This window comes from Falco biarmicus, chromosome 1 (assembly GCF_023638135.1).
Source record: "Falco biarmicus isolate bFalBia1 chromosome 1, bFalBia1.pri, whole genome shotgun sequence".
In the NCBI taxonomy this organism is placed as follows: Eukaryota; Metazoa; Chordata; class Aves; order Falconiformes; family Falconidae; genus Falco; species Falco biarmicus.
In genome coordinates, this window is record NC_079288.1 from 69637994 (window position 1) to 69665610 (window position 27617).

Here is a 27617-nt window from a genome sequence, read left to right on the forward strand (position 1 = left end):
AAGGATTTTAATGACTACGTATGTTTCTACATTATTGCTAATTATGCTCAAAAGCCTATTTCTGTGTGTAAATGAAATTACTGAACAGTATTCAGAACATACATTGTAAGTGTTTTTGCAAGTGTACCACTTAAGTTTGGTTAAGTTTTTTTTCCCCAGTATAATTAAGAAAATAAAGGACCATCAAGAGGAGAAGAGGTTTTTGTTTCTTCCCCACTCCCCCTCCTTTAAGTAGTCATTTAGGATTAAAGCAGTACTTTTGCTCAGTAGCCTGCTCAGCAGTTTCATTAGCTGTGTCTGTATAAACTGTAAGATGGATATTGGGGAAATAAATGGGAACATTTAAGTTACTTTTTATTACAAAGTTTCTACTAAGATGATTTGAGTTTTATATAGCTCAGTAGGCTTCACCAACTTGTAATACGGCTCTTTGTGAGCTTTTTCCCCCCTCCTGCTTCATTTGAACATTAGTTCTCACTCCTGTCTGACTAGGGGTATTTTTCTGCTGAAGACCTTTGTAGACCGTGCTTGCCTGTAGTGACAAATGACTTGCAGAACGCCTCACACTTGATGCCTCATGTTGTTCAAATAACGTGGAGCGTATGAGACACGTCTGCAAGAAAACAGAAGGTGAAAATGTTAATAGGGGCACAGAGGAGCTGCTTAATCTGTGAAGTGGGAAAGCTGTGTGTGTCAGACTTGGAGGGGTGCGGGGGTGGAGGGTGAGCCTGTCTTGTAGGATTTCCCTTCCCCAGGATTCTGGGGATTTTTTAATGCTGCTTGTGTCTAGAAGGTCAGGGAGGGTTTTTTTTGTTTTGCTTTTTGTTATTGTTCCTTTGGGTGGGGGTTGGGGGTTTTTTTTTGGTAGCAACATCCAACATTCATAAATTTCCTGTTTTCAACCTTTTGAAAAGCTTTTTCTTTTTGAACTTATTTTCTGTCATGGAGAACAGCTATGTATCTTTATCGTGAATGATAATTTTTAGTTAGATTAACATTTATTTATGACCATGTATTTGTTTTAATGCAATCTACTTGTACATTGAACATAATGTACAAGGCACTGTCAGTGGAGTTTTTAACACCTAAAATGAAATACATTTGGCCTTTAAAGGGCCTTGAACTGTTGTGGATTTCTTTTAGAAGTGTGTTTATGTATCGGCAAGAAGATGGTGGAGAAAAAAACTTGTCTTCTAACTAACTTTGGTCTTGGTTAGCTGCACAATTACAGCTCTGAAATTTATTTATAAACAGCTATCTGTATGCATATGTATCTGAAAATCTTATTTTTAACACTCTTTTCGGTCAGGCCAACTATTTTACTATTGGTCGTGGAGATGCTGCTGTTCTCCATGTGCAGCCAGCAACTGTTGGCTTGAGAAGAGTTCACTTGGAGAGGTGCTTAATTATAAAAAACCCAGCAACTTCTTTATCAAGGTGTATAGTAACTGCACAAGTTACAGTAAAGACTCTGTATTACAGTTTAAATCTGTGATATATAATGGAATGGAAACTGGAAGTCTTTAGGGAACTGGAAAATACCTATCCCTTGGTGGGTAGCTAATGGAAACACTGTGTGTCTTTATACAAAAAAAGCACTTTACTTCAAAGACCAGGAGACAGCAATAGTTTTTTTCAGAGGTTTGAGTAAGGCACAAGTGATGCAGCTACTTATGATACCTCCTACATAGTTGCAGAGCTTTCCTGTGGAAACTCTCTGAGTTCCCCTCCCTTGTGCTTCTGCCCAGCATGGCTTAACACATCCTCCCTCACTTGGCCCAGGCCACTTTCGACCTACAGCGCACAAGGCACCGCTGATCATGAAGTTCTCATCTCTGCTATGCTCCTTAGCTCCTCAGTAAGTATCTCTGGCTCAGAAACAGCTTATGAAGTGCAGCAAGGCTCACTTCTGATGCAGACAATAAAGTAAAGAAAAAAAAAAAAAAAAGACCCTGATCCTTTGATTTGAGGCATACCTTGAAGGATACAAGGATTCAGGCTAAATTGTACAGCAGAATCAAGGAAGGAATAAACAGTCTTTTGCGAGAAAAGGGGCCCCTCTGTCTTTAGGGTCTCTTTGGCTAATATTCTTAATTTTAACCACATTTCATTGGTTTTTCTGTGGGAGTGATGAAAGATAATCCTAGTTTGGACAGAATGACCGTCTTGATGCCTCCATGTATTTCCATTTATAGTCTGCTGGCTTGCAACAATTGTGTTATAAGATAACCTGTGTATATTAACAATGTGTATGTAACATTCTCTTCAGAGATTTTTTTTTTCTTTAACAAACATTAACTTGAAAAGAATGGATGTTTTTGCAAATCAGATATTAAGAAATGTAAAGCAGTAAAGTTAACTTTGTGGTATCTTCCTTAAGGAGGAAGTAATTCCAGCCTCTGAAACTTTTTTCAAAAGGAATCCTCCTGTCTTTCACTATGACAATTAGATGTCTTTTATTATTAGTCTGTTTAAAAGTCACAACTGAGGAAAGGACAAAGGTTGTCTTTAGTCTTTCTATTCTAATCAGGTGACTGGAGCGTCAATTTTTCTGCAAATAAAGGAATCCTCACCTTCCTGGGTGATCATGTTCAGCTATGTCCTTTAATTTCAATGGCTGCATCTTTCTGCTCTTCAAAGGCAGGTTGTTTTTTTTTCCCTGTTGCTTCTTCTAGGAACAGGCTTAACTTCTCCTTCAGATAGGTGTAATCCAGCAATCACTTCCAAATCCAAATAAAGAATTTTTTCTTAAATTCTTTCAAAATACAAGCTAATCTCACATGTTTCTTCTGGTGTTAGATATTAGAATAATCCTTTTTGATCTGATAATATGTGTTAGTTAAATGTACGCTATCACTATTTTGTATTAAACTGTATTTTTCGAATTGTCATTCATGATGTGTCTTGTCTGTTTTATAGAGCCATCTTAATTTGTAGTACTTGGAAAGAACTAATATATCAAGCTGCTCTTTGAGCTTGTCTGTTGCACCAAGTCACTGTTAGAATGCCTGAGCAGTGGAACTTCTGTGAAGAAAGTACCTTTGCCTTGGTTGCAGTCTTTTTAGGAAGGTCTGTTCACCCAGCTTCTGAAGCTGCACAGTTAGTGTGCCATGTATGGTTTCTGTGTTGTGTTTTTATTTTGTGGTTGGTTTTTTTTATTTTATTTATGGTGGTCTTATTTGCTTCTCTACAATTTCATAAGCTTACTGTGATAATGTGACTGATTTTTTTCAAGCTAACCTGCATGGGTGTGCGTAAATACATAAATGTTCCAAATAAGACAAAAATGGATGGGTGGCTCAACAATTTGTTGGTTGAGATTCCTTCATCTTCCCATGTATTTGTTTATTTAGTACTTTGATGTGCTGAACGTTATTTATTCTTAGTGTGTTTAGCAACTCGGTTTTCTTATTTGCTAATAGTCCAAAATTGCTGGGTTTTCAACTTTCTTTTTTTCTCCCCTGCTTACTAGAAATACTTCTGGACCTTAATTTAGTACCTAACTTAGTCAGACCTCTGTTTCATTTCAAGTATATTGTAGCTTTCCAAATAGGAAGAGTAAATGAGATTCCATCCCAGTATCTTACACCGAAAGTTAGTATTTCCTCTCCTGTGCTCAAAGCTGTGAAACAAAAATGTTGACAAACAAACCTAAATTACATCTATTATCATTCCTTTCTAGAAATTGTAAGTGCAAATTTCCTGGCTTTTTTCCTTTTAGAACTGAATATAGTCACTTGAAATACCTCAGTTCTGTTATATGTGAACATCTGTAGCATTGAAAGGATAGCCCTGTTTTCTGTTAAAACACTAACAATGTTTTACAAATGTTTATGTGCTAAAGCTACAATACTGGAGTTGCTACAAGCCCACATCAAGTTCCACTCTCTGGGAGCACCCTGTGCTGCGTCTGGTAGTGTAATGGTTGTTACTGATTTCATGTCTCTTTTTTTTTTTTTTTTCTTTTTTCTTTTTTTTCCTCCTCCTTTTTTCAGTTTTTGTTTTCTTTCTCCTTAAGACAGGAGACAATTGAATGTTAATTAAAAAAATTGTTCAATGGAGAGAATACCCATAAATGTTCTGTGTACAGAAAAACCTTTATTCTCTTTTAGGGTTACAACATTTACATTAAAGATTTGCTCTAAATTAACAGACAGATTCATCTGATGTTATTACTGCGGTAAATCATGCTCGAATCATGTACTATCTGAGAAGTTAGTTCCTTAAGTATCTTACTTTTCCACTGCCTTGAATGTACTATAATCATTATGTGTCCCTAACAGGTAAGAAAGGCATCTTGATCTGAGCAGGAGTGAATTTGATTCCCTCTAATACAGGTGCCAATCTTTCTGTCAGCCATAGATGTTGAAGACTTGGAGCTCAGCTCAGAGTACCTAGTACAACTAAATTTATTGTAAGAACTGTTAGATTGGACTGTTTTCTATTTAAACTAAATTACATAGCTCTAGCAGTAGCATTTATTCTTTCTGATTATGTTCAGATAACCAAGTGGAAATGTGTTTAAGTTACTAAGTGAAAAGAAGGGGCAAAGACATCTGTATTTTGCAGAACAATTTAAGTGCTGTTGCTTTATGCTGAAGGAAGTCTTTCATTTAGGATTTAAAGAGGAAAATACTGCCGTTTTAAAATCTTAAGTTTATACATTTCCACTAGAAAAAATTTATAATGCTTTAGAGATTATTATTTCTATCTTTGAGATAAAAGAAGGTTTAAAGTTATGTCTCAACATATCTGTAGGCAAACATACATGATACCTGACTTTTTTCTTATAATACTCTGTTAAGAAAGTAAGATACATTAGTTTTAACTGCCTGTATCCTCTAGCTAAAAGTAACCTGAAATTCCACAGACAGCATCTCGGCATCAGAAATATGTATGCAGCAACTGTTTTAGCTAACCTTGTTGCTGAACAAAGATGTAACTTAAGAAAATGAAGTTCTTACTTTTTCTATGACTAATTTTATTATTAACCTATGAATCTTGATCTCCAGTTGTACATCCTTCTTTGGCACTGTGGTTTTGTTACAAGAAAGATCACACTATGAAATTTTATGTAGGACTATATACTATATGAAACTTAAAACCACATAGCTCCTCAGCTAACATAAATCTTCTCGTACAAATATATTTCACTAAACACTCTTGTATATAGCATTTCAGAGTTTTAGTAGCACGGTCTGTATAACAGAGCACAGAGGATGTACGCCTAAACTAGAGACTTGAGCATGTCTGTCCATGCAAATGGACTTGTGAATTTACCCACTCAGGTTTTTTTTTTCTAGGTTAAGTATTAATTTCTGCTTTCTGTTTTGCAGTGTAGAACAACTTTCTGTGACCATGTTTCAGAAACTCTGTCCATTTTGCAAGGAAGGAACTGAAATAGGTTAGGGTGGATGAATGCTGTGTAAACAGAGGCCTATATTTAATCTAGATGTCCAAAAGATTTTCATTGGTAGTGGAAACTGAGCTTGTGCTGTGTACCCTGAACTCAATAAGCTTGCTTTTTTAAAAATAATAGAAGCTGTGGAAAAGAGTCACAATGAAAAAAGGGTAATGATAGTTTCCACAGGTCAGTAACATTTTAAACACACCTTCTTTGTATAAGATTTTAAGCACTAAGCTAAGATTAGGTCAGGCTTAGTAAGGGAAGCAAGCTGAACTGCTGCTGTATGCACTTTGGGACTGGAGTGAAGGCTATTTTGAACAATAAACTATAGATTCCTTACCTGGCCATTTGACTTTTATGCTTTGGACGTGATTTTAAAATATGAGGAGATTCTTCTATAGACGTGTACTTCGGTGTAGTGCTAGAGAAAATTCTAACAGAAACAGTGATGATGGCCGTGAAAATAGCCATCAACTAAATAGCCAAAATATTGTTGTAGAAATGTATGTCGAACCGCTTATGTTCTTAAGTAACTCTGGAGATACATGTGTCTGCTTAATCTCTGGTTATCAGCTGTTGTCTGTATTCTTGCTTTTCCATAGGCAAACCTACATTAATAGTTGGCAACTCTATTCTTTTTATTTCAGTTAAGCACTTCTAAAGTTTTTAGTAAAGGTTTTCAGCTCTCAATTCCTCAGAGATTCAGTTCCATAGCAGTGTTGCCATTGCTGGTCTGACTTACTGGTACCTGTTCTACAGAACCTGTGTTTTTTAAATGCTTTTTATTATTGGTTTTTTTTTTTGCATAGAAAATACCATCATCATGCTTTTCATTACTCACTTCGATCCTTTTATAAGGGGGGGGGGGGGGGGGCGGAAATTAGCCACTTCTGTTGTTATGGTATTGTGTAATGATGTCTTCTCGGTGTTCCTGCTGGCGTGGGAATGTGTGTGATACAGAGTGTGTACCGCTTTGGGATTTGCTTTGAAAGGCAAGTTCTGATTTGAAGAAAATCTGCTGGCAGAAGAAATGAATAGGTTTGGAAGATCTTGTGTGGTACGTCAGTACTGCACAGGAAGCCCAGATCCTTATCCTGACAGGATTGTAGAAGCTGTGGGATGGACAATACCTTGATCTTCTCAGGAACTCCTAATGAGTCCAGGAAAGCATTGTATTCTTGCATGCGACTTCAAGATAAGAACAGTTGTTACCTAATACATAAACGGTAAAAATTTGGGGGCTTTTTTATTAAACAGGATCATATTTCATTTAGTCAATGCATGTAACAGTTGTGTTCTATGTTCAGCTTGTGATGGATGTATTTTACTACTATTTGTGTATTACCCTTCTACTAATGCTACATGATTAAAGCCAAGCTATTAAAAAAAAAACAAAACACCCCCCCAACTCCAGAAATCCCCAACTTTCCAAAGAAAAAGTCCCCCAACTTGCTCAATAAAGAAAAACAAGACCCCAAAAAATGCAAACAAACCGACAAACCCCCAAAAAGCTTCCAGCAGCCCCGTATCTCGCAAATACAGCTTAAGCTACTGACAGGAAATCAAAACTTTACCGAAAGCTGACAGTTGTTACTTTCGTTTCTCGGGAAACAGAAAGCTAGACTAGCTTTGAGAAAAGCATGGAAACCAACGGAACTAGTTTACGTCAAACCCCCTAGTAAGACAAAACTATAGCCAGGTGAAACGGCTTAGGTTTAAAGTAATTTTTTTAATGCGAAATAATAGCTTCAAGAAGTTCGCGCTGCTGCAGCGATGGTTTGTTGCGAAATGGTGTGCGTAGCTTTGTCCCTGCTTGTGCTGGGCCCAGGTGTTTTGCGGTGCATTCCCGCCGCGCCAGCAGGGCCGGAGCGCGCTGCTGCCCGCCGCCAGCGCCGGAGGGGCCCCGCCGTGTGCCCGGGCGGTCGGCGCGGCACCCGCCGCCGAGCCTGGCTGGAGCCCGCCGGGGCGCAGGGCACCGGCACCGGCGGGCCGGGCCTGGCGCGGCCGCGGGGGAGCGGGAGAGGAGCAGGATCCCCGCGGGGGGCGCAGCGTGGCGCCGCCGCCGCCTGGGGGCGCTGCGGGCACAGCCCTGGCGCCGGGCGGGGCGGGGCCGCGGAACCCCTCTCCCGCCTGTGTGCCCCCCGGTGGGCACGGCGGCCCCGGTGAGGGAACCCCAGGGCCTGACTCGCCGTCTTATTCGTTAGACATAAAGCCAGCCCTGTGCCCTCTCTGGGGTTTGCTCTGGCAGCCAGGGGCGGTTATAAAAACATTCGCATTACAGGAGGGAAGGCTAGCAGCGCACGTCTGCTCCTGAGGAGAGCCGCCAGATAGCGCGTGCTGGTGGTGGCCTACAGGTCACCTGGGCTCTGCCGAAAGGATTCTTCCCAGTGTGTTGGCTGTTTCATAGTTGCCTTTCCCTGCCGTTATTGCTAATTCTAAAAATCTTCCAGACGCGTGGAGTCAAGGCACTTGCACGGGTCTTTCCCTCCTTGGTTGTGTTCCGTTTTTCCAGCACTTATCGTTGCTGGGATGTTACTGCGTGAGCAGGTTCACCTCCTCCAGCAGAATTCCTGGGGAGCCGCTCTTTCTGTGCACCCCTGTGTCCTGAAAGGCCTAACCCAAGGGGTGGGTGCTGTGGGAAGCGGTGCTGGGTCCCCCAGGGGTGTTTTGCGATCTGAGCTGAGGTGGGCTCCTGTTAGTGGGGGGTGCTACCGCCTTCCTGCTGGGGCGGCTCGCTGGGGTGCTCTGCAGCAGGGCAGGTCTGAATGACCTCGGCAGGTAAACCAGAGAGGAATACGCACAGAATGACACCAAAGGATTTACTGTAATACCAATAATAATTCTGTATAAGCTCGAGTCTCCCATTCTTCTTTGTATTTAGAGGTTCCAGATTAAGAAAGCCTTAAAATTTATCAAATTGATTTTTTTGTAACCTGTTTTTGTTTCTTTTGTTTGAAGATGAGTTCACGTGTAAAAATTATAAGTCTTCTCATATGTTTTCCCTTGACAGATTATCTGTAAAAGTTGCTGAGGTCATATAAAAACCATAGTTGTACGTTGTACTGTTTAAGGAAGATGGTAAGAGCAAGTGTGAGAGTGTATGTGAAATGACATAGACAGCAACATAAGCTTTGTATATTAGCTTCGTTATTTAGAAAATGCTGCTTTCACAGGATGTAATGAAGTATGGAAGTCTTGGAGTTAACTGCCATCTATCCATATCCATAGATACAGATGAAAATATATGAATATATATATGCATGTATGTATATATCCCCAACTATCTTCTGCAGAAATGGCCTTTTCCTAATGTCCTTTTCTTAAGAGTCCTGAAGGAAAAATCAATCAAAAGCTTTTGGATGCATTTGTGTTATATTAGGTCTCTTAGTTTATCAGGTTTAATCTTAAGATATGACCGTGCGTATGGTGGGCAGTTTTTATTCCTTGTTTGTGTTTTGTTTGTAAATTCTATTTCTTGAAAGGATTTTATGTTTTCTCATTAAAAAAGTATCATTTCAACCCTTGACTTTTTTTTTATTCATGGCCCATTCAGGTATGCTGCATGTTCTGTGGGAAGTCACCTTATGTATGTAGCTGAAGTGATGCACTAGGTACTTGCACTTCGTCTGCCATCTCCACCCTGTGTCCACATGCATAATAAAACCTCCATAGTGTGGTTGAGAGCACTTTGGTATCTAGTTTGAAACTTTCAGAGAGTATTTAAGTTAGGTACAACTTGAAATACCTGATTACCCCTCCTTTACAAATCACAGTTTGGCAGGTGGATGGTTGGAAGCATTCTCAATCTCACAGAAGTGTCTGGACTTCTTTCTCATTCCCAAAAGCTCAAAACTGCATAGTAGGTTTGTGGGAAGATTTCAAGGGCAAAAAAAGAAATTATATAGAAAGTAATGCTATTATGAATAAATGATTGCTTGAGTTTGTAATGACTCATGATCTATTATAATTGCAGATTGTCTTTGCGGTACCTTATTATTTGTTCTGAAAACACATAAAATGCTTTTGTGAATATATATTCTGTGTAACTTTTTTTGTATTGGTGGAAAAAATTCTGTGAATGAAATCATTATAGGGACAATTTTTTCCTTGATGTCCCAAATCTTTCACTGCAGGAAATAATATCCTGACAGTGAGTCTTTTATGATAAGGCCAGAGTAGATTTGTGTAGAATTTTGTATTCATTTACAAGGGAGATGTAGACTAACGAATATTTGGGGATTTTAATGCAGATTTAAATCCGAAAGTTATCACATGTTTTCAGTCTATATAGAACTTGAAAAATGTCTTAGGTGTTGGCTTTAATGAACTTGTATGAAATTTTTCAAGTTGTGGCATTCTTGACTAGGCTTAATGCCTATGAAGTGTGACAATAGAGTTGGTTAGTAAAGGACTGACAGCTTAATCCAGTCGAGCAGCCCCTTGTGAGCACTGAGCTACTGGAACTCTGAGACCTGAAACAGGTTACTGTATGTACCTGTGGTAGTTCTGGCTTTGTTTTTTTAAGAGCTAGGCACAGTAGCGAATTTCAGATTAAATACTTTATTTTAAGGAATGGATAATAGTGTGGTATACTTCACACTTAGGTTGGGTAATTGTGTTGAATGCGTTCAGAAATGTCTTCTTCCCTCTCCACCCACCCTTGGGCTTTCTGCTCCAAATGCAAGGCATCTTTTGTAATGGCTTCATTAAGCTAAACATAGAGCAACGTTTAAACTTCTCTCAAATAAAACAAAAAAACCCTAAACCAGACACATATGGAGAAGTAGCCCTAAGTTTAAAGTGGGTGTTTGGACAAAATGAAACAGATTATTTCACTACTTGGTGTTTTCTGGAATGTGGTTTGAGTATTTAAAATGGTAAATGCAGCATCAGAGTCTCTGCAAGACAGAACTTAATAAATGTTAGTATCTTCATAGCTAATAGTTAAAACTGTGTGAGAATGCAAATGGTTTCAATTGTGGTGCTGTTAGACACCTTGTTTATAGAGCTGGTGCATAGACTTTCTGAATGATAAGTGTTATCTTTCAAAAGCAGATGAACACTGTGCACTTAATGAAAAATAAGAGCTATTGAACTCTGTCAGATAGGAATTTGAAAATACACAGTGCATTGTATTAGTGCTTAAAATTGTTGCACTGCTAAATACAGTGTCTTCTACAAATGCAGAGTTTAGCGTGTGTTGGTCAATATATAGTAGGCTTGTTGTTGTTTGGTTTTCTTATCAGCCCATACAGTTAGACGTCTTTAAAATCTGCCTCGGAGCAGCTGGCAGCTGATATGCTGATGTTGGCACCACCCAGGTTCAACGTAACATTACTAGGAGAAGTCTACCTCTGTGCTCAAGGAAGTTGATGTGGGAGCCACACTCCATAATGTGTAGCTAAACGGCTGCATTTAGTAAGTGCTGAGAACACAGAGGGCATGTAAAAATGGAATTACTGAAAAAAATTGTTCCCACTGTCGGTTCCGGAGATGTAGTTCTGGATGTTGGGAGTACTCCCCATGAAAGCTCCCCAAGGCTACTGAAGATGAGACGTGTCAGACTATTTTCGTTAGGACAGACAATAGATGAAGGTGAGGAGATACGTGTTTTACATCCTCTTTACAGTATGTATCCGTGTCATCAACCTGGTAAAAACTGATTACTAAGTTTTTTCTTCAGATCGTGATTATTTTGCTAAATTGATTGATTTGAATATAAAAGGCCTTTTTATCAGAGTTGCTATAATGGGGTCTTTAGTTTTAGAACTATTTTATCATTAAAAGACTATCATGTGTGACTTATTTTAAAGCAGTTTTACAGGATCTCTAATGTGCTCCTTGTCTTTGCATGCCTGCCTTACTTTTTTTTCCCTTTTGGGAATAAATATCCCCATTTAAGTTTTAAAATTGTAACTATGATTAGGCATTAAGAGTTCTCTAGACAGACATGTGCTGCACAGATCTCTGTAGTGCAGGGTTCAAGCTTTGTGTTATCTTTTCTCCTCCTGTTTTTTGAATCCCCTAAGTTTCTGAAGGCTTTCCTTTTAAGTGTGGTTTTTTTCATTTCAGAAATGTTTTCTTCTTTCAGTGTTTTGTTTTTTAATAAACATAGTGTGTAAATTAAAGAAATCAAGTAAAAATACAGACATTGTCTAGAGAATTTTTAACTTAAGAACATGGGCAATCTTGTTTGTATGATCTTTTTTTTTTTTACTACCTATTAGTGTCAAATCTTACAGTGTATTGTGCTAATAAAAAGAAGTGGAATGAGTTAATGTTCCTTTTTCAGATAATTCAGTTGGGTGGCAACGGAAAATCCAGTTCTACTTTTTTTTTTCTTTTTGCCTTCAGCTAAAATAGTAAGGTCTTGAGCCTTTATGGTCTTGAATTCTGATGGCTATCAGATACACAGTTTTTACCCTTTGCTATGTGGTGGCTATTTTCAGGAATTGGTGTGGCCTAGAAGTTTTTTCCCTTATGTGTCTAACTGCAAAGATGGGAGGTGGTGACATCCGTCTTACTGGGTGGTGAATTCACAGCTTAACAGTGGAATTAAGTTTGTGGTGGTGGTGGGAGAAAGGGATTTCCTTGGAAAGATTTTTCTTAACCTTTCTCATTCTAATATAAACCACTTCTTTTTTTCCTTTTTTTTTTTTTTTTTTTTTTAATCTGTCAGGATGATTAATGTGGCAGCTGAGGAAAGCAAGGGGCAGTTCTGTTTCGTTAAAGAAGTTGTTTCTGTGTATAACAAATTAGAATAATTTAATGTTGTAATGGTATGGACTGTTGAAGTCTTCTTACAGAGTAAGGTCTGTTAAGACTGTTGCTGCCTATATGCTTGAAAACTCTGATCAGAAGCTCATGGTGTCTGAAAGAGTGATGCTCTTGTAGCCAGGTTCATGTCCTCATTCAATTTTGAGTGCTGTAGAGCCCTGAAGTTTATAGTTGGATGTCACTGTGATGTGCATGACTTAAATATCTCCACAGGCATATCTCATCAAGCCTGCTTTTATGCTGTATTATGTTTTCTTTATAGCTTTCACTTTTAAATAGTATTTTATTTCAAATGTTATGATTTCAGAATAAATCTGTCTTTGTGCCAGGTTAGAAGAAAATGCTATAGGCTTAAGTGTGTAGACAAAACAGATGCCTTCATCTAATCTTGTTCAATCTTTTGTCAATAGCTTGAGCAAATGAGGATAATAAACATAGAATACACCAGCCCTACTGTTGAAGATGAATTTTCCTTTCTTACTTATGAAATATTTGCCAAATGGTAATTATTAGGAGTGATTTTAGGGAAATCAGGAGTGCCTGACTAATATCACTTAATAGTGTGATGTCATCATTTGCGAAATGCAGACTTATAGTCTGTTCTGGGATCATGCTTTTACAATAGCAGATAGTAGCTGAATCCTCTTTAAATTATCTGCTTATTTCTATTTTTGTATCTTGGTAATGGAATGAACTGCTCTGCTGGAATAGAGCAAAAGAACTCCTGTGTTTACCAGTTTGGGTATGCTGCAGAAGGCAGGTGCCAACAAAACAGGTAATAAACCAACAGAATTATTTGAAAAAAAATTGTAAATGTTTACTTGCTTAATGTCAGCAGATGTGGTGTTAATGCACCACCAATTTTATTTTATAATGAAGCTGTTCAGGAACTTGATAGGTTTTTAAAGATAGGGTGGTTTGTCCTGTAGATATGTTTGAATTTGGAAGTGGGTGGTTGTGGGGTTTTTTTTGCTTTTTTTCCCCTTTTCCTTTCTGTTCCTTATTGCTGCTCTTTATGAATGTTTCTATATTAATAAGAATTTAGGTGAAATACTGAGACAACTATTTTAAAGTATGAAAGTATTTTAGAAGGTCTTAAACCAACCAAAAAACCCTATTCCTGGCATCCAAAGCATAAAAGTATCATTTTGGTAATACCAGTTAGTTGGCTTTGCATATATCTGACCAAAATATTTTGTGTGGAATTCAAGTGATGAAATTCCTTTTTTTTTGGATTAAAGCATTTATCAGTATTGTTTTTCAAAATGGTAACTCAATTAGTATGTATTTTGTTTTATAGCTGAATGCAAGACCTTAGAAATATATGCTCTGTGACACATCTTTTAAAATACGTAGCTTCTGTCAGAATGGTTTCAAGTTTATTTTAGAAATCTTTCAGAACTGTCTTTTTAGATTTACAAGGTTATTAGAACCCTAGAAAAAAACCACATCTCACTCGCTGAAATATTTGCATATTATTGCGTGCATTGCAATGTCTTAATAGGCGTTAGTTAAAGAATAGGCAGTTCTTTTAAATTTGTTGTAGCATTCCAGAGTTGGCATGTTCTCAATTTTAAAAATTTTTGTCTCAAAAAAGCTACAATCCAAATCAAACACAGAAAGTTGAGACTGGAAGATCCAGAGTATTTTCATGTACCAAAACCCACTTACAAACGTGTACGCATACAGACACGTGTAGAAAGTATTTTGTATTCTCCCTTTTGCTGTTTGTAGTGTTACAAAAGGGGAATGCCATGGCTGCTCTGTGCAAACTGGCAAATGGGAGCTGTACCTGTGGCGTGTGATATGTGCCCTTCTGTTGCAGCTCTGTGCTTTGGTTGTGTTGTAAGGCAGGGTAGCTAATACTGTGGAATGTCTTAGTGGCTAACTGTGTAAGCCAAATCTGCAATAACTGCACAAGAGCTGTTAAATTTATCAGTGATAGAAGTATTTTCATTGCTCACAGCGTCCACGTTATTTCTGTGTATGGAAAATGTGTCCTTTTGCAAATATTGAACCTCCTTCCCTTCAGGTGCCTCTGCTAGGGGAGCAGAAATAAGCTGACAGAAATGTGTTCTTTGGTGGCAGAGAAATGAGTAACAGAGCTGTAATTGCCCCAGGGGGCTAACAGTAGGAACTGGATACACATGAACTGCCTATGAGCACTGTGCCTCTGTAATACCAGCATCTCTGCAGGGCATGTTCAGCTCCATGTTGCATCTCTGATTAGCCTTCTACATCAGAAGATGACCAGGCGGCCCAGCATCTATCTGGAATAAAAGTCGGTTTCTGTACTTGAATTCTGAATTTCAGTTAGAGAAGCCTGGAGGGGTTAGTGGGTAACTAAGTACCATGGCTTCCCCCTCACCCCAATCTCTGTTTGCTTCTCAGTTACATTTAGAGACTGCTCCATAATACTGTTTGGGATCCAGAATGCTATTTACATAAAAACCCCTTAACCTCTTTTCTGTTTTCTAATCACGGCAGATAGCATTGTTTTGCTTGAGTAATGCCCCAGGAAATTGTTCTGTGTGTATTTTCCATAAGAAGGAATAAGGAACCTTTCCTAAGGGCCTCTGGAATCTCTCTTGAAGCTCTTTGCAACAGAAGGTAGGGAAAGGGGGATTTTGTTTAGATTTTTGAGTGCAGTTTTACAAGCAGATCAGGCCGATCTTAACAGTTTGCTGCCAGTGAGAAGGGCAATCTTACTCCCAGCTGTGCAGCTCTTCCCCATCTCCTGTGTGCTGGTGTGGCCTTTCCCTGTGCTGATTCATTTCACAAAGCCAGTAGAAAATGTTCTGGTATTTTTGGGGCAGTATTTTTGAGATGAATTGGCAAGGGGAATCAACTCACTGAGAGAGCTTTTTTTGTCAGTAGTGGGGGCAGCATTAGATGTCTTACCATCACCAAAAGTAGCAGTCACCTTCTGAATACCCTGTGTTTTAAATGTATTGATTTGTGGAAAATGAACTCTTTAATATTTTAGATAAATGGAAACACAAGTATCTCTCCAGACTTTTATTTTAAGTGCGGTGATGGTATGTTTTATTATTACTGCTTATAAGCAGATACAGTGACCATCGGGTAAACATTTTTTAAGTAAGGCATTTGCTTAAGATCGAGTCAATATTGAACTGAAGTAATGGCCAGCAAATCTTTTTAAAAGTAAGCCCAAGCACAAAGGAAGGATGCCTCTGACTTGTTTGGTTTTTTATTAATATGAAAAATCAACTATATTTATATTTAATTGGGGGGGGGAAGGTATGACAGTTCTAGGCGATATCTCAATATTTTTGGCCCTATTTTTTTGAGATCCGATTATTTTTTTTAATTGTATTGTGTACTTGTTATATATGTGTATATATATATATATACACATACAAGTATTGTGTACTTGTATATATATGTATATACAATACATATATTGGCTATATGCCTAATCTACTTTTACTGTAGTTGTCCCAGTGTTTTACCTGAAGGATAAGGATGCAGGAATTTGCAAGAAATATACTTTTTTCCTACAGTGTTTGTTTTTTTGTTCTTTTTTTGGTTTTTTTTTTAAACCTTACCTTTACCTCATCCCAAAGAGTAACAAAGAAATTGTAACTTAGCTCAGGGTGGGTGTTAGTACAACTCAAAGGTAGGTTTGGAAGAGCCTTTTCTTCATACTTAACAGCTACTCACATGGATTTAATTAATTTGTTTTCCTCTGAGATATGGTGAACAGAGCTTACAGTTTTTTAAACGCTGTTGTTCCCTTAATAGATCACCTTTGCAGAGTTTTTTTAATGCATCTTTTGGACTTTAAGCACCTAAAAGTTTTTTTGAGGCTTAAGTATATTAGTATAAGGTTTCATATGACAGCTGGACCACTGTAATGGCTCAGTGCTGTGAAAAGGAGATTGTACCCTTCCACCTGTATAGTTGTCTTATATATTCATTTATGTTGGTCCTGGTGCATATCTATCCTTGGTGAGACTGTTCCACTTGCTAAACCAAGAGGAGACCTCCCTTTCCTCCCAGTACCAATGGTTAGGCAGGAAACCAGAACGCTGTGAGAGAACCAACAGCAAATTTGGGAAGCAAATGTCAGTAATCTTGGTGTTTGGGCTTTTTTTCTGATCTTTTTGTCTTTCTGTCCTGCAGATCATAAGGTGAAAAGTCAGAAGTAACGAGAACTCCAGTTTAGTAAGGAGAAAAAATATTAGAGGTGAAATTGGACAGTATTTAGCTGAAAATATGCTTTAAAACATTATCTTTAAGCTAATTCTTCAAGATAATGCAGTTAAAACTTAGTGGGGAGATTTGTAAATAAAGCAAATATCTCTTTACCTTTCCAATACACATTTTTTTAAGATAGTTGGGAGAGGGACAAAATAAAGCTTTCAACTTGAAGGAGAGGGGGAGAGAGGTATGGGGAGAATGAGAAAAATTAACAAAACCAGAAGAACAAGCAAGTCTTCAGAAGATTCTGTAGTAGCTGGTTAAGGGGAGCTGCAAAGTGCTGAAGTAAACAAGATGTGGAGAAACTAGTTGTGAAAATAATTATATATACTGCTGTAAAACCATTCTCTATCATATACTGGTGATATGAGGACATAAAAGTATTCTTTCAAATTGGTTATGTCTAAATTGTCCACAGGTCTTGAAAGTGATGTTTTGAGAGGGAGAAAAAGGTTTGGCATGTAGCTTCTTTTTGATTCACACTGTAAATGTCTTGCATGTAGAACAGATTTTAAAACACACCTGTGACATTGCTATCTATCTGTTTTCTGTATGTTTATCTGGCTGGACAGCATATAAAATAAAAACCTCAGTTTATCTTTAAGGAGCCATTTACCTTTAAGTAAAAAACTGTTCTCCTTTAAAACACATTAAGATTGGTCACTGGGCTAAAAAATCCAAAATAACACCCCTTGATGCTCAAAAAAGTATTTGTAAGACCAATATAGTATTTACCAACAGGATTAAATCAGCAGTTGCATACAGAAATGCCATGCTAGTGATGATCAGCAAGTCAGGTTTAAGTTAGAGAAAGATTGTAACCTGGAACGTTTTGTGAAACAGTTCTTCACTTTTCAGTTGAAAAGAAAAAAGATCTGTGTTTCAAATGCAAAAGTTTTAGTTTATAGGTGATCTAACTAGTCTTAATTTCCTCTAGGTGTGGTTTGTAAGTGCAAGAGGCAGATACGACATTTTTCAGTACTTCATGATACTTTTGACAGCTGTTGTCAGTTTCTGTTGGCTGCACTTGTTAGCTGTTTTATGTCTTGATTTGTAGACTTCCATGCTGCTAGTTTCTTTTGTTTTAAGCTCTTCAGTAGCAGAGTTATTCTTACCCTGTGAGTGCTAATTTTATGTGTTTTCCTTCTAAAAAGTGTTATGTGGATCCAAACTGAGGGACAAAAATTTCAACTATCTCATCTTAATCAAGGGCTACTTTAGAAAGCCTTTCCATTTTCAGTAAATGGCATTCTTTGTGTCTCTTAGCACTGAATAGCCTTTAGTTGCACTTCAAGTAAGGAAATGTCACGAGTGCCTTCTTCAGTTGGGAATATGTTTTCTCAAATAATAAGTGTTGGAGGTAGTGTTCATGGCCTCTGCTGTTTTACATGATATGCATCTTCTTGCTCTCCAGCCACATTCTAAAAGGTCACTGCCAACAGAGACCATCCAGATGAGAGGGTTCTCAGCTTGTGCTTGAATGTTTTTGGTGTTTGTATTTTTTTATAAAGGAAAGATTTTGTTATGAGAAATCAAAATGTACTATTGATTTGAAGAGATAAGTAGAACTTTCAGAAAGCCTCATCACTTCAGCTGTGGTACCTTCTAAAGGGATTAAGTTCCTGCTGCAGGAGCTTTGCATCTGCAGAGATGCTCTGGATGTTCAGGACTTGGTGTACGCTCACTTTATAAGCTGGGCAATACTCCTTATACAGAGATACTACACAAATAATAATTCTTTACCTCATTAGTACCAGTGAGGTCTGTAGTGACAAGCATCTGTGGTGGACCCTGATTGTTTGGGAGATTTTCATTGCTCATTGATAAGACCAGTATGACAATATGAGTTTTAGATACATTAGCATCAGGATGCTGTTGCACAGTCGTATTAGACACTGACCCAAAACTCTCTGCTGTGTTTTGGCATTTTTTAAGATGCACTAGGGTGGGCCTTGTCTCAGTTACTTCTTTGAGAAGATGAGTGGCTATGGGAAGAATGTTTTTAATTTAAAAATATTTTCTAACTTGAAAGCAGGAAAAACAGGAAGTAAAACACATAAAAGCAGCTCATAACTTGCATAAAAATACTGTATTTCTCCAGTATGTTGTTTTCTGTTGGCTGGAATTAGTTTTGAAGTATGTTTTCTTTATTCTTGGGGTTTCCATAACTCTTATTTCATGGAAGGAGTGTAGAACTGAGTGGTTTAATTTGCCCAGAAGTTGATGAAATTGTACTGTCTACATTTGTAGGTAGATTGTATGTTTGGAAAGCTAACATGTTCATGTTAATTACTGAGAGAAATGAACAGTATGTGAGTGCTCTGTCAAGAAATTTCGTGACTGACAGAGAGCAGCCAGTTCCAGGAATAGAAAAAGCTGAAGCATATTCTCCATTGTACTTGAACATGTTTCTATCACCTGATTTAAGTCCTCAATTTTTCTTTAACTAGTGGGGAGTGCAGTGGAGTGATGCTGTCCCTTTTGCATTTGATGTGTTCTGCCAGATGCAGGTGTGTGGATGGAGAGCTGTGTGTGGCCTTGCAGGTAAAGCCATGAGCTTCATAGCTGCTGGGTGGTCTCTGTCAGTGCTGGCACAGGTGCATCTGCTGACCGAGGCTATTTTGTAGACCACCACCTGAGGCACTTTAGGGAACTTTGTGCTGTGGACTATTTGCAGAACTTCCAGACAAATGTGGCCGCCTTGTAAAGTTTTCAGTGTGTGTTAGGTGTTTGGCATGTAAGTGTTACATTTAGCTGCCATTGGGTTTGTTACTTCTCATTTTCTCCCTTCCTGATTTTTGTATTTCCTTTCTCACTTTTCTTCAATGTAACAGCATGCTTGCTGAGGATAAATGTTCAGAAATGGCACTGATATGAATTTTGTTAATTCTGACTTGCAAATCAATGTAATGTCAATTACCTTTTTTAATCTTTAAAGCGTTTCTATTTTGTACTTCTGCTCCAGGTTACTACAATAATACCTGTTGTTTCACAGAGATGGGAAAGCTGTAAAATTCATCATTAAAAGCACTTAATTCTTTAAATCTCTGTAACTAAAGCATTAAAACCTGTACTGTAAATATTTGCTGGCTTTAGAGTGAAGAAATATGCCAATTTAGTTCAACTATGCAGAATGCCATGATAATGTAATTATTTTCTTTGTTTGAATATGATACTGGGTGACAGAGCTCCTTGCTGCTGCCCTGCTGCCCTGTGTAACTGAAACATTGGGAATGGCAATTTCAGGAGTTGAAACCTTGAGAAGGAGAAAATTGCCTGTCCATGCCTTGCTACTTCTTGCTTTCCTTCTCCTGCCTGTAACTACAGCTCTCAAAGTCCTTATACTGTGTGTACAGAGCTTGTAAAACTGCTGCCTACATAGGGGTATAAGCTACAGTGGAGTAATTTGGTAGGCTTGTGCTTGTGAGGAGGTTTAGCAGAGACACTTGAAGTAGTTCCTACTTGTAACTGTGCAGTCCCCCATCCCTCTGCCTACACTTACCACTCTGTGGCAGAGGTGGCTGAACCACACATACACGTGCGTTATGTGGTACTGTAAAGTGCTTTAACATACAGACAGAAATGGGCTGCAGGCTGCCAACGGCAGTGGCTCAGGAGCAAATTTTCAGCTTTGCTTATGGTGGAGGGAGGAAGGCAGAAATTCATCTCCTGGTGCAGGGCGAGAGAACAACATGAGTGCCTTCAGCTGCTGTGTGAGTCTAGTGGGAGGCTGCATCAGAGAAGAACATTTTCTACCTAAGTACTATTGCACTCACGAGGCGTAACAGATTTGGGACTTGTGTGCTGAGTTTACCCCTATAGGTAATTCACTTTAGCTTTCTTTTTTTTAAAGTTTTCCTGGATGAGTCCTAAACTCTTGGTGTTCTTTTTCCCCAGTGCTTTCTATGGGGATAGAGTAGCTGATCTTCACATAATGCAAATATGATGTTTCCTGTAAAGTGGCACAGACATCCAGCAGCTTGGGAGGAGCAACAAAAATAGAAACATAACTGATTCGTAGAAGTTGTCTTAAGGCCTTGTAGGGTAACAGAGTTAAGCCTTTCCCTGCTCTATCCATTTAAATGCCCAGCAACTAAGAAGGGATTTTCTGTGTAGCTCCATAACTGTTTTCAGGTTCCATTTAAAAGGCTGGTAAAATCTGGAGTGCTGGTTCCCCAGAACCAGTTCATTGGTACATTTAATGCTGAAGGACAAAAAGAGGCTGACACAGAACACAATTAAGCAGATCAGATCTTAAGGCAGTTATTTCAGGTTGTTGGACAAAGACAGAACTGTACTAATTGGGCTTTATACCTTTAAGGTTTATTTGCAGTCATGAAAAGTGGAAATTGAGCATATGAGAGGGAGTAAATCACTGAGAATTTTAAGCACGGGGATGCCCGTGAAAATCAAGAAACGCGGATTTGTCAGGCTCAAGAGATACGGTAACAGCTGTAGGTTCATCTATTGCTTTACCTGTCTCATTTCCTCTTGGAGAGAGGTTGGTTAAATATCATCTCAGAACTGCCTGCTGAGTTGTTTGAAATGTTTCAGTTTTGTATTACCAATTTGTTTCCTTGTAATCTTACGATGTTTGCTGATCTGAAAAGCTGGATTTTCAGGAAGGGCCATATGGAAATCTGTTTAGTCTAAATCCATATGAAGTTGGTAAGGTGTTTTTTAAACTACCTTGAAAGCTGTTTGATTTTTCAGAATTTAATTATTCTTTCTTTAAAGTTGTGGGGGATTTGTTATTTTTTTTTAAAGTTAGGATTACTATTCAATCAAGATAATGTTAACTGACTGAAAAGTTAAATATTAACAGTATCCTCTTTGATCTTACTCAAAGACTATGTTCTGCAAGAAAGCTGTGCTTCTTCAGTGTTCTTCCAGAACTACATATATATATATATAGTTGGAAAACTCATAATTTACTTTATATGGGAAATATTATTTGTATTTCTTTGCCTGAGTGAATTTTCTGTCAGTCCATATCATCCTGAAGATGAATGTAGTAGGACTGAAAACCTCAAAGAAACTTTTGGAAGCAACAGTGACTGCATGTTTTTTATATAACTTAAAAGAATGCCTTTAGCTGTGGTTTTTAAATGGAATATTTATGCTGGAATGATTAATGCAAATTATTTTGTAAAGGGATAATTAGCCAAATATTCTGTTATCTTTGCTATCTCAGTAGAAGAGAGCAAGAACTGCATTGGAGGGTTGGGGGAGGGAGGAGGTGTGGTAAGAATACACTCCTAGAGAAATAAAACTATTGTAGAACCAGGGAATAATGCTTCAAATAATAATGAAAAAAAGGAAATTAGGCTAAAAATCTGTAATATTCCCTGTGAAATATAAATGAATGACATATAAAATGAATGACATTTAAAAGCAAACTTTCTGAAGTTAAATATTGCTCTTTTTAAGATACCTTCTTCAGCAATATCTTCAGTCGTGAAAATCCCCTACCTTTTCAGCCTCTAAGAAGTGAAGCTGAACCAACATTGTGTAAACCATATTAAATTTACTTTTTTGGTCTTGCATGTTGGCCTTTGCCACACACCAGAACTCTGGCAGTTATTGAAAAAGCAGTTGTTACGCACTGCATTTATTTTATGTACATTGTTAAAAATAGTTGCCAGTGATGTTTCTGGGCAGCTCCAAGAAAATGCCATGATGGTACTTTTAATTAAAGAAAAGCTGTACAAATGACCTTTGCATACACATTTGTAGTAAATGTATTGATACTGGTATAGTCATCCTTTTAAAAATGTTTTTATTAAATTCCAAATTCTACAAATAAAAGGAAACTTTTGTTATATGTACTGTCTACAGCACGATAGTGTCCGGTCTTTTATATTGCTTGGGTCCTATAGCTACTTACAACGCCCAGGGCAAATCTTACCTGTTGTGTGACTAGGCTTACCGTACATGTACTGAATGTTACATCTAAAAAATATCTGTTCTTGAAGTGCTGAATTGACTGCTTGGATAGGTCAGGCATGCTGTGGATCAAAGTACCATGAATGGGCAGTCAAATACTTACCAGAGCAGCTGGGCTACTGCATGTGAATCTTGCAGCTTATAGGTCTATACAGGCAGCCTGAAGTCTGCTGACTCCTGTTGCTGAAGTGGCTCCGGCAGTTTGCTTCTAGCCATCCTCTTTACTAAAAGGTTTTCACTTCTGAGCAAAAAACCCATGATGTGGACTGGACATTTGCATTAGCAATTTTAGTAGATTGTGAGCAGCCTGTGTTTGAGCACTTCTGCTTTACTGCACCTACAGCCCTGTTCTTGTCATGCCCTTTAAAGAACTTACTGATACGAGTGTGCTCATTCACATATACCTCACCTTACTCTTCAGAAAGTATTAGAAACATAGACTTTATAGTAGTCTGTTCCCTGTAATAGTGAAATTTATAATAGGTCCGGAATCAAAAGGTATGCAAGTATTGAGATCAGTATATAAACTATGTATTTATTGGAATTCTGTGATGTCTAGCCTACTAAAATAAATATGCATAAATCCTCAATTTGAGAGTTTTGTTTTGGATTGTTTTTCTTACATGAAGTAGCTCTAGATCAAAGCTATTGGCTTATAGCTAAATGCAAGGGCTTTCTTTTCCATATTCTCTCTAGGTAGTAAAATAATGTTATGGAAAGACTTTCCATATAAGTACTCCAAAGTGATAGGTATTTTTAGACTCTTTCACAGTGGACATACTTGTTGCTCTCAATTTTAAACACAGTGTGCGTTCCAGAAGTCAGTTTCATTTTCCTCTCTGAAATTTAGGAACTGGAAAAAAATCCATTCTGTAAATGATGTTTTCTTATGCAGTTTTAGAAACACCTGATGATAATATCTTGTAACTTTACATGATGAGCTTTATTGGGCTCTTCTCAGTGAATTAGCCTTGCCTGTGCTTGGTGAGTTTCAGAGGCTTGTAATCCATGTTTTTTCTTTCCTCCTTCTACTATTCTTGCTTTAATTAAAAAATAAAACAAAAGGCTACTTTTTAAACTTTGTGGTTTATCCTGAAATCTTCTCCTTTTTTCTAGTATCTGGTAGTTATTTCATTAACTTAGTTCAAAGACAAAACAAAACCAGAAAGTCTGAAGTTGCAGTAGTTGTCATCTATACACCTCTGATTATAAAAGCATGTAAATTGGATTGTGAGGAAGAAGTGTTAGAAGGGCTGTACACAATTGTCTAGTAAGATAATGCTTATGACACTGATGCTTACATGATAATGCAAAGATAGTGAGAGATCCATTACCCTTTTTTGTTAAATGGACTTGTACTGGTAATTTTTAAATTTTTTTAATTTTTTGGTTGTTGTTGGGGTTTTTTTTTTGGTTGTTTTGTTGGGTTTTTTTTAATTGTACCTGGGCAGCAGGGAGGGGCACAGCAGTAAAAGTATTTGGTGTATACCATTTTTAAATCTTGTAAGTTAATGGTGTCCATTGAATCAAATTTCATAATCTCTGTGCATATATGCATGAAAACACACAAATTATTTATATTCATGCAGTATTAAAAGAAGATTTTTCTTTTCAAAATATTTTTGTTCCTAATTTTCCTAGTCTTCAATATTTCTACTGAAATCTTTGGAAGAAAAAGCTTAAGCTCTGGGTACATACAGTTCTCAAAATATTCTTAACAACCTAGAAGTTCTTAATGGGCTAATAACTTCTGTTGAGCTAACTGCCTTTGAAATTAATTGTTAGTATCCTTGAGGAAGCCCTATCCACAGTGATCAGTAGTTGGTATTATGAATAAATAATAGTACAACTAAAGCTCAGATGCCGTGGCAGAAAGCCATGTAACTTGCTTGGCCAAACACATCAATATCATAAATAAATGCAGATTTTTAAAAAAAATTCCTAACATTCATTAACTTTTGAAACACTGCTTTACAGAAATACTGGCAGGTCTTCTATTTGTTGAAAGTCTTCTTTCAGGACTCCAGAAGTTGGAACATTGAGATTAGTATTTCTGTGGGGTTGTTTTAGTGTATCTCCTGGGGTTTCTGGGATGATTGTTTTTTAATAAGTTTCTGGCACTAATAACTTAAAGAATAAAAGCTGATGGTGGAAAAGGGCAACTACAAAGAACCCAAAGTGTATTTTAAAAAGTCATTATTTTTGAGGTGCTGGGAGAGTTGGCTCATGATTTTGGAATGCATGCTGTTAACAAGGATTCCTTTGAAGAACTCTCAGTAGCCCAGTGTTAAAGGCAGTCAGAGACCAACCATAATTAATACAGTCTTTCAAATTAGTGGTGAAATTCATCAGCTGGTTCCAAAATCTGACCTTTATATCCTACTCATAACAAAATACAACCTTTGTTGTATTTTATTTAGTGAGAGGAAAAAGGAATGCTAAAAGTATAACTTTGAATATATTCATAAAAGAAGTGATGAAAAAGGAGTATAAGGTAACTGGAGGTACTAGATAGGTAGTATTGCCTGAAACAGGCTTATGAAAGGATGTTTGATGCAATGTCCCACAGAGTTACTCTGTGGATGCGCATTCTGTACCCTATCTGGGAAGAAGCAAGTGCTATCCAGATACAGGTAGCAATTTAATACCTTATTATAGAAAAAAATATATTTTGCATGGGGAAGTCTGGTTTATTTTTGTTCTGTGAAAACTGAGTGAGAATCACGCCATTCTCTTTTTTAATAAAACTTAATCTCCTGAATAGATGTCAGACAGCAGCTGTCTTGATGGATGAATGGGCTAGGGCAGTGACGTGCTTATCCCGCTCTTTCTCCAGTGTCCTTCTGCTGCTGGTGTGTTAGACCTGTCATTTAGAACAACTTAGCTGAACATGGACTGGTCTATGTTACCTCCCTGTAAGTGATAATGATTTTCTTTTTGGGAGGGGTGGGTATGTGTGTACATTAAAACAAAACCAAAAAAAGCCCCAACAAACCAAACCCACAAAAAAAATGCACCTTAAAAGTATTTGTTGTACACCATTCTTGAATATGTTAAAAAATTTCAGGTAATTTGAGTTTATCTCAGGGCACAGGTATGATATCCTCCTCATGGCTGGTTTACTACTAGTACAGGGTGGAGCACAGTTCTGAAACTATGTAAGTTTTTTAAAAATTAACTAAAAGCAGATTTAGTTCATCAAGTGTACCTTTGGACCCATATGGTTAATTTTTTAGTTCATCTCTGCAGCGTGGGTCAAGTCATAGTTTAAGCAGACCTAGTAAACTACTGTTAGCAGCCAGTGTCACAGTAATCTCAGAGTACAGTTCTCTCCATTTTCTGTATTTGACCCAAGGGGTCATATACAATGCTGTGTGTATAGTTTGGTGGCAGTTACGGAAACAAGTGTTATTTTCTTGATATAATTTCTTCCTGTCAGCAGGAAGCAGACATCTTTCTGAAATTTTGGCCTACTTTTAGGTTTGTCCGTTAAAACCTTGAGATGCTTTCAGATGCATTTTTGGCCTGCGTAAAGACAGCACTCCAAGCTGAGAGAGGGCCACTGCCTTTTGATGGTATGCGGTAGCGTGGGCAGGATGAAGGTTTATCTTAAACTGCTTTACCCTGTGCTGAAATGGGGTATTTTGCTTTATCCTGAAAGAATGGGGGTAGATCCAGAGCCCTATCTAAAGGGCGGTGCTGGATTGCATCCCTAGGAATCTGGAAACTTCACACCTAAGATGCTTTTCGTCATGGCCTTTGAGGTGATGCTGAACGAAGTAAACCATCAGAAATGTCAAAACGGTGGTGTGAAGTCCTTTAAAAGAAAAAGAAAACCCAAACCACTAATAGCGACAGGTGTCGAAGCTCAGTCGCTCATAGCTCTCTTGCAGGCGGCCACCCTGGGAATCCTACTTGGCCCTTCCTGCCCTCCGCCGGGCACCTGTTTGTCACGTCTGGGGTGTTTTTATTTTTTATTTCGCTGATCTCTCCGCGGAAGGCTGGCCGTGCTTCTGGCGCCGCGCAGTAACGCCGGGCGGCTGCGGAGCTCACTGCAAGTGTGACGGATCGGCTGCGAGTGCATGTCGGACTCCGCGAAGAGCCCGTTAGCCCTTCGGGTTTCGGTTGTCAGTGGCTGCGTGGTTCGGCGGCCGAGGGGTGGGCCGCGCAGCCCGCCGTGTCACCGGGGACCGTCCCTGGGCAGCGCGGGTGCGCTGCCCGCCGTGTCACCGGGGACCGTCCCTGGGCAGCGCGGGTGCGCGCAGAGGGGCCCCGTCCCCTCCCTCGCAGCAGCACGGCGCTCTGCCGTTGGCGGGGGGACGCGCCGGGACCCCGCGGGCAGCGGCGCGGGGCGGGGCCTGCCGGGCCGGGAGGGGTCCCGCGAGGAGCCGCCTTTAGCGCGCCCCCCCCCGCCCCGGGCCCTGCGTCACCGGGAGGCCGCGCGGCAGCGGCGCGGGCTCCGGCACGCTCCTCCCGCCGGTGGCGCTGCCGGTGGCCGGTCCTGGCGGCGCCCCGCTCCCGCCCTGCCCCCGGCACCATGCTCAGTCTACAGGATTCCCTCTTCTTCGAAATTAGCATCAAGTCTCTGCTGAAATCCTGGAGCAGCAGCAGCAGTAAGTACCTCGGTACGCCGCTGGCACCGGCAGCTGCGGCCTCATACCGGATATTTTTTTTTATTATTTTTTTTTTTTTTGCATGCAGCTGTGTAAAATTACGCTTTAAAAACAGGTTTTTAGCTATCCTTTGTGCTGGTGCAACTTGGCATAGCCATCGTGAGGGGTGAGCAAAGTGTGCTATTCTGCTTCCTAGTTGTCATGTAAGAGTATATATATATATATATATGTGTGTGTGTATATATATTAATTTTTTTCATTTTCCTTAGGCTACAGTTGGTTTAGTCTGATAAAGTTCTTTGCACCCTTTGCTGTCCAAGAGAGGTGCAAGTAGATGCTCGTCTCTGCGGAGTTATCAGATGCAGACGCTGTGGCTTAGTTCTGCCAAGCTCAATGCTCCTTTGAAGCAAAACAGGCGTCCTCAGACTGAGTGTTTTACAGGGGGTATTATTTTTGTTCCTCAGACACATTATTATACCTGCAAAAAGTGCCCACTTTGATCTTCTAAATAGCCCAGATCTAGAGTTTCTACCAACGCAGGCAAGGATGCTGCTGTTGGTAAAGACAACCAGTCTGTCCTCGGATCACCCCTGCACACATGCTTCAATGCAGGGTCTCGGGCCTGTGAGCTGCCCTGCACTGTGTAGCAG

General features: G+C 38.9%; 1 protein-coding gene across 11 annotated transcripts in view; it reads left to right on the plus strand.

Moving 5' to 3' along the window:
• Positions 1 to 27617, plus strand: part of FRYL (FRY like transcription coactivator) — a 185816-nt gene that overhangs the window by 20905 nt on the left and 137294 nt on the right. For 6 of the 11 annotated variants that reach the window (XM_056333479.1, XM_056333492.1, XM_056333486.1 and 3 more), the window contains exon 1: positions 10727 to 11002. The exons of 2 other annotated variants lie outside the window; for them this stretch is intronic. In XM_056333479.1, the coding sequence (XP_056189454.1) occupies positions 10858 to 11002 (145 nt within the window). In that variant the 5' untranslated portion in view covers positions 10727 to 10857. Of the gene's footprint in view, positions 1 to 10726; positions 11003 to 12895; positions 12960 to 26838; positions 26968 to 27617 lie in introns of those variants that run through there. 3 more of the 11 variants (XM_056333527.1, XM_056333511.1, XM_056333519.1) reach the window with 3 other exon arrangements.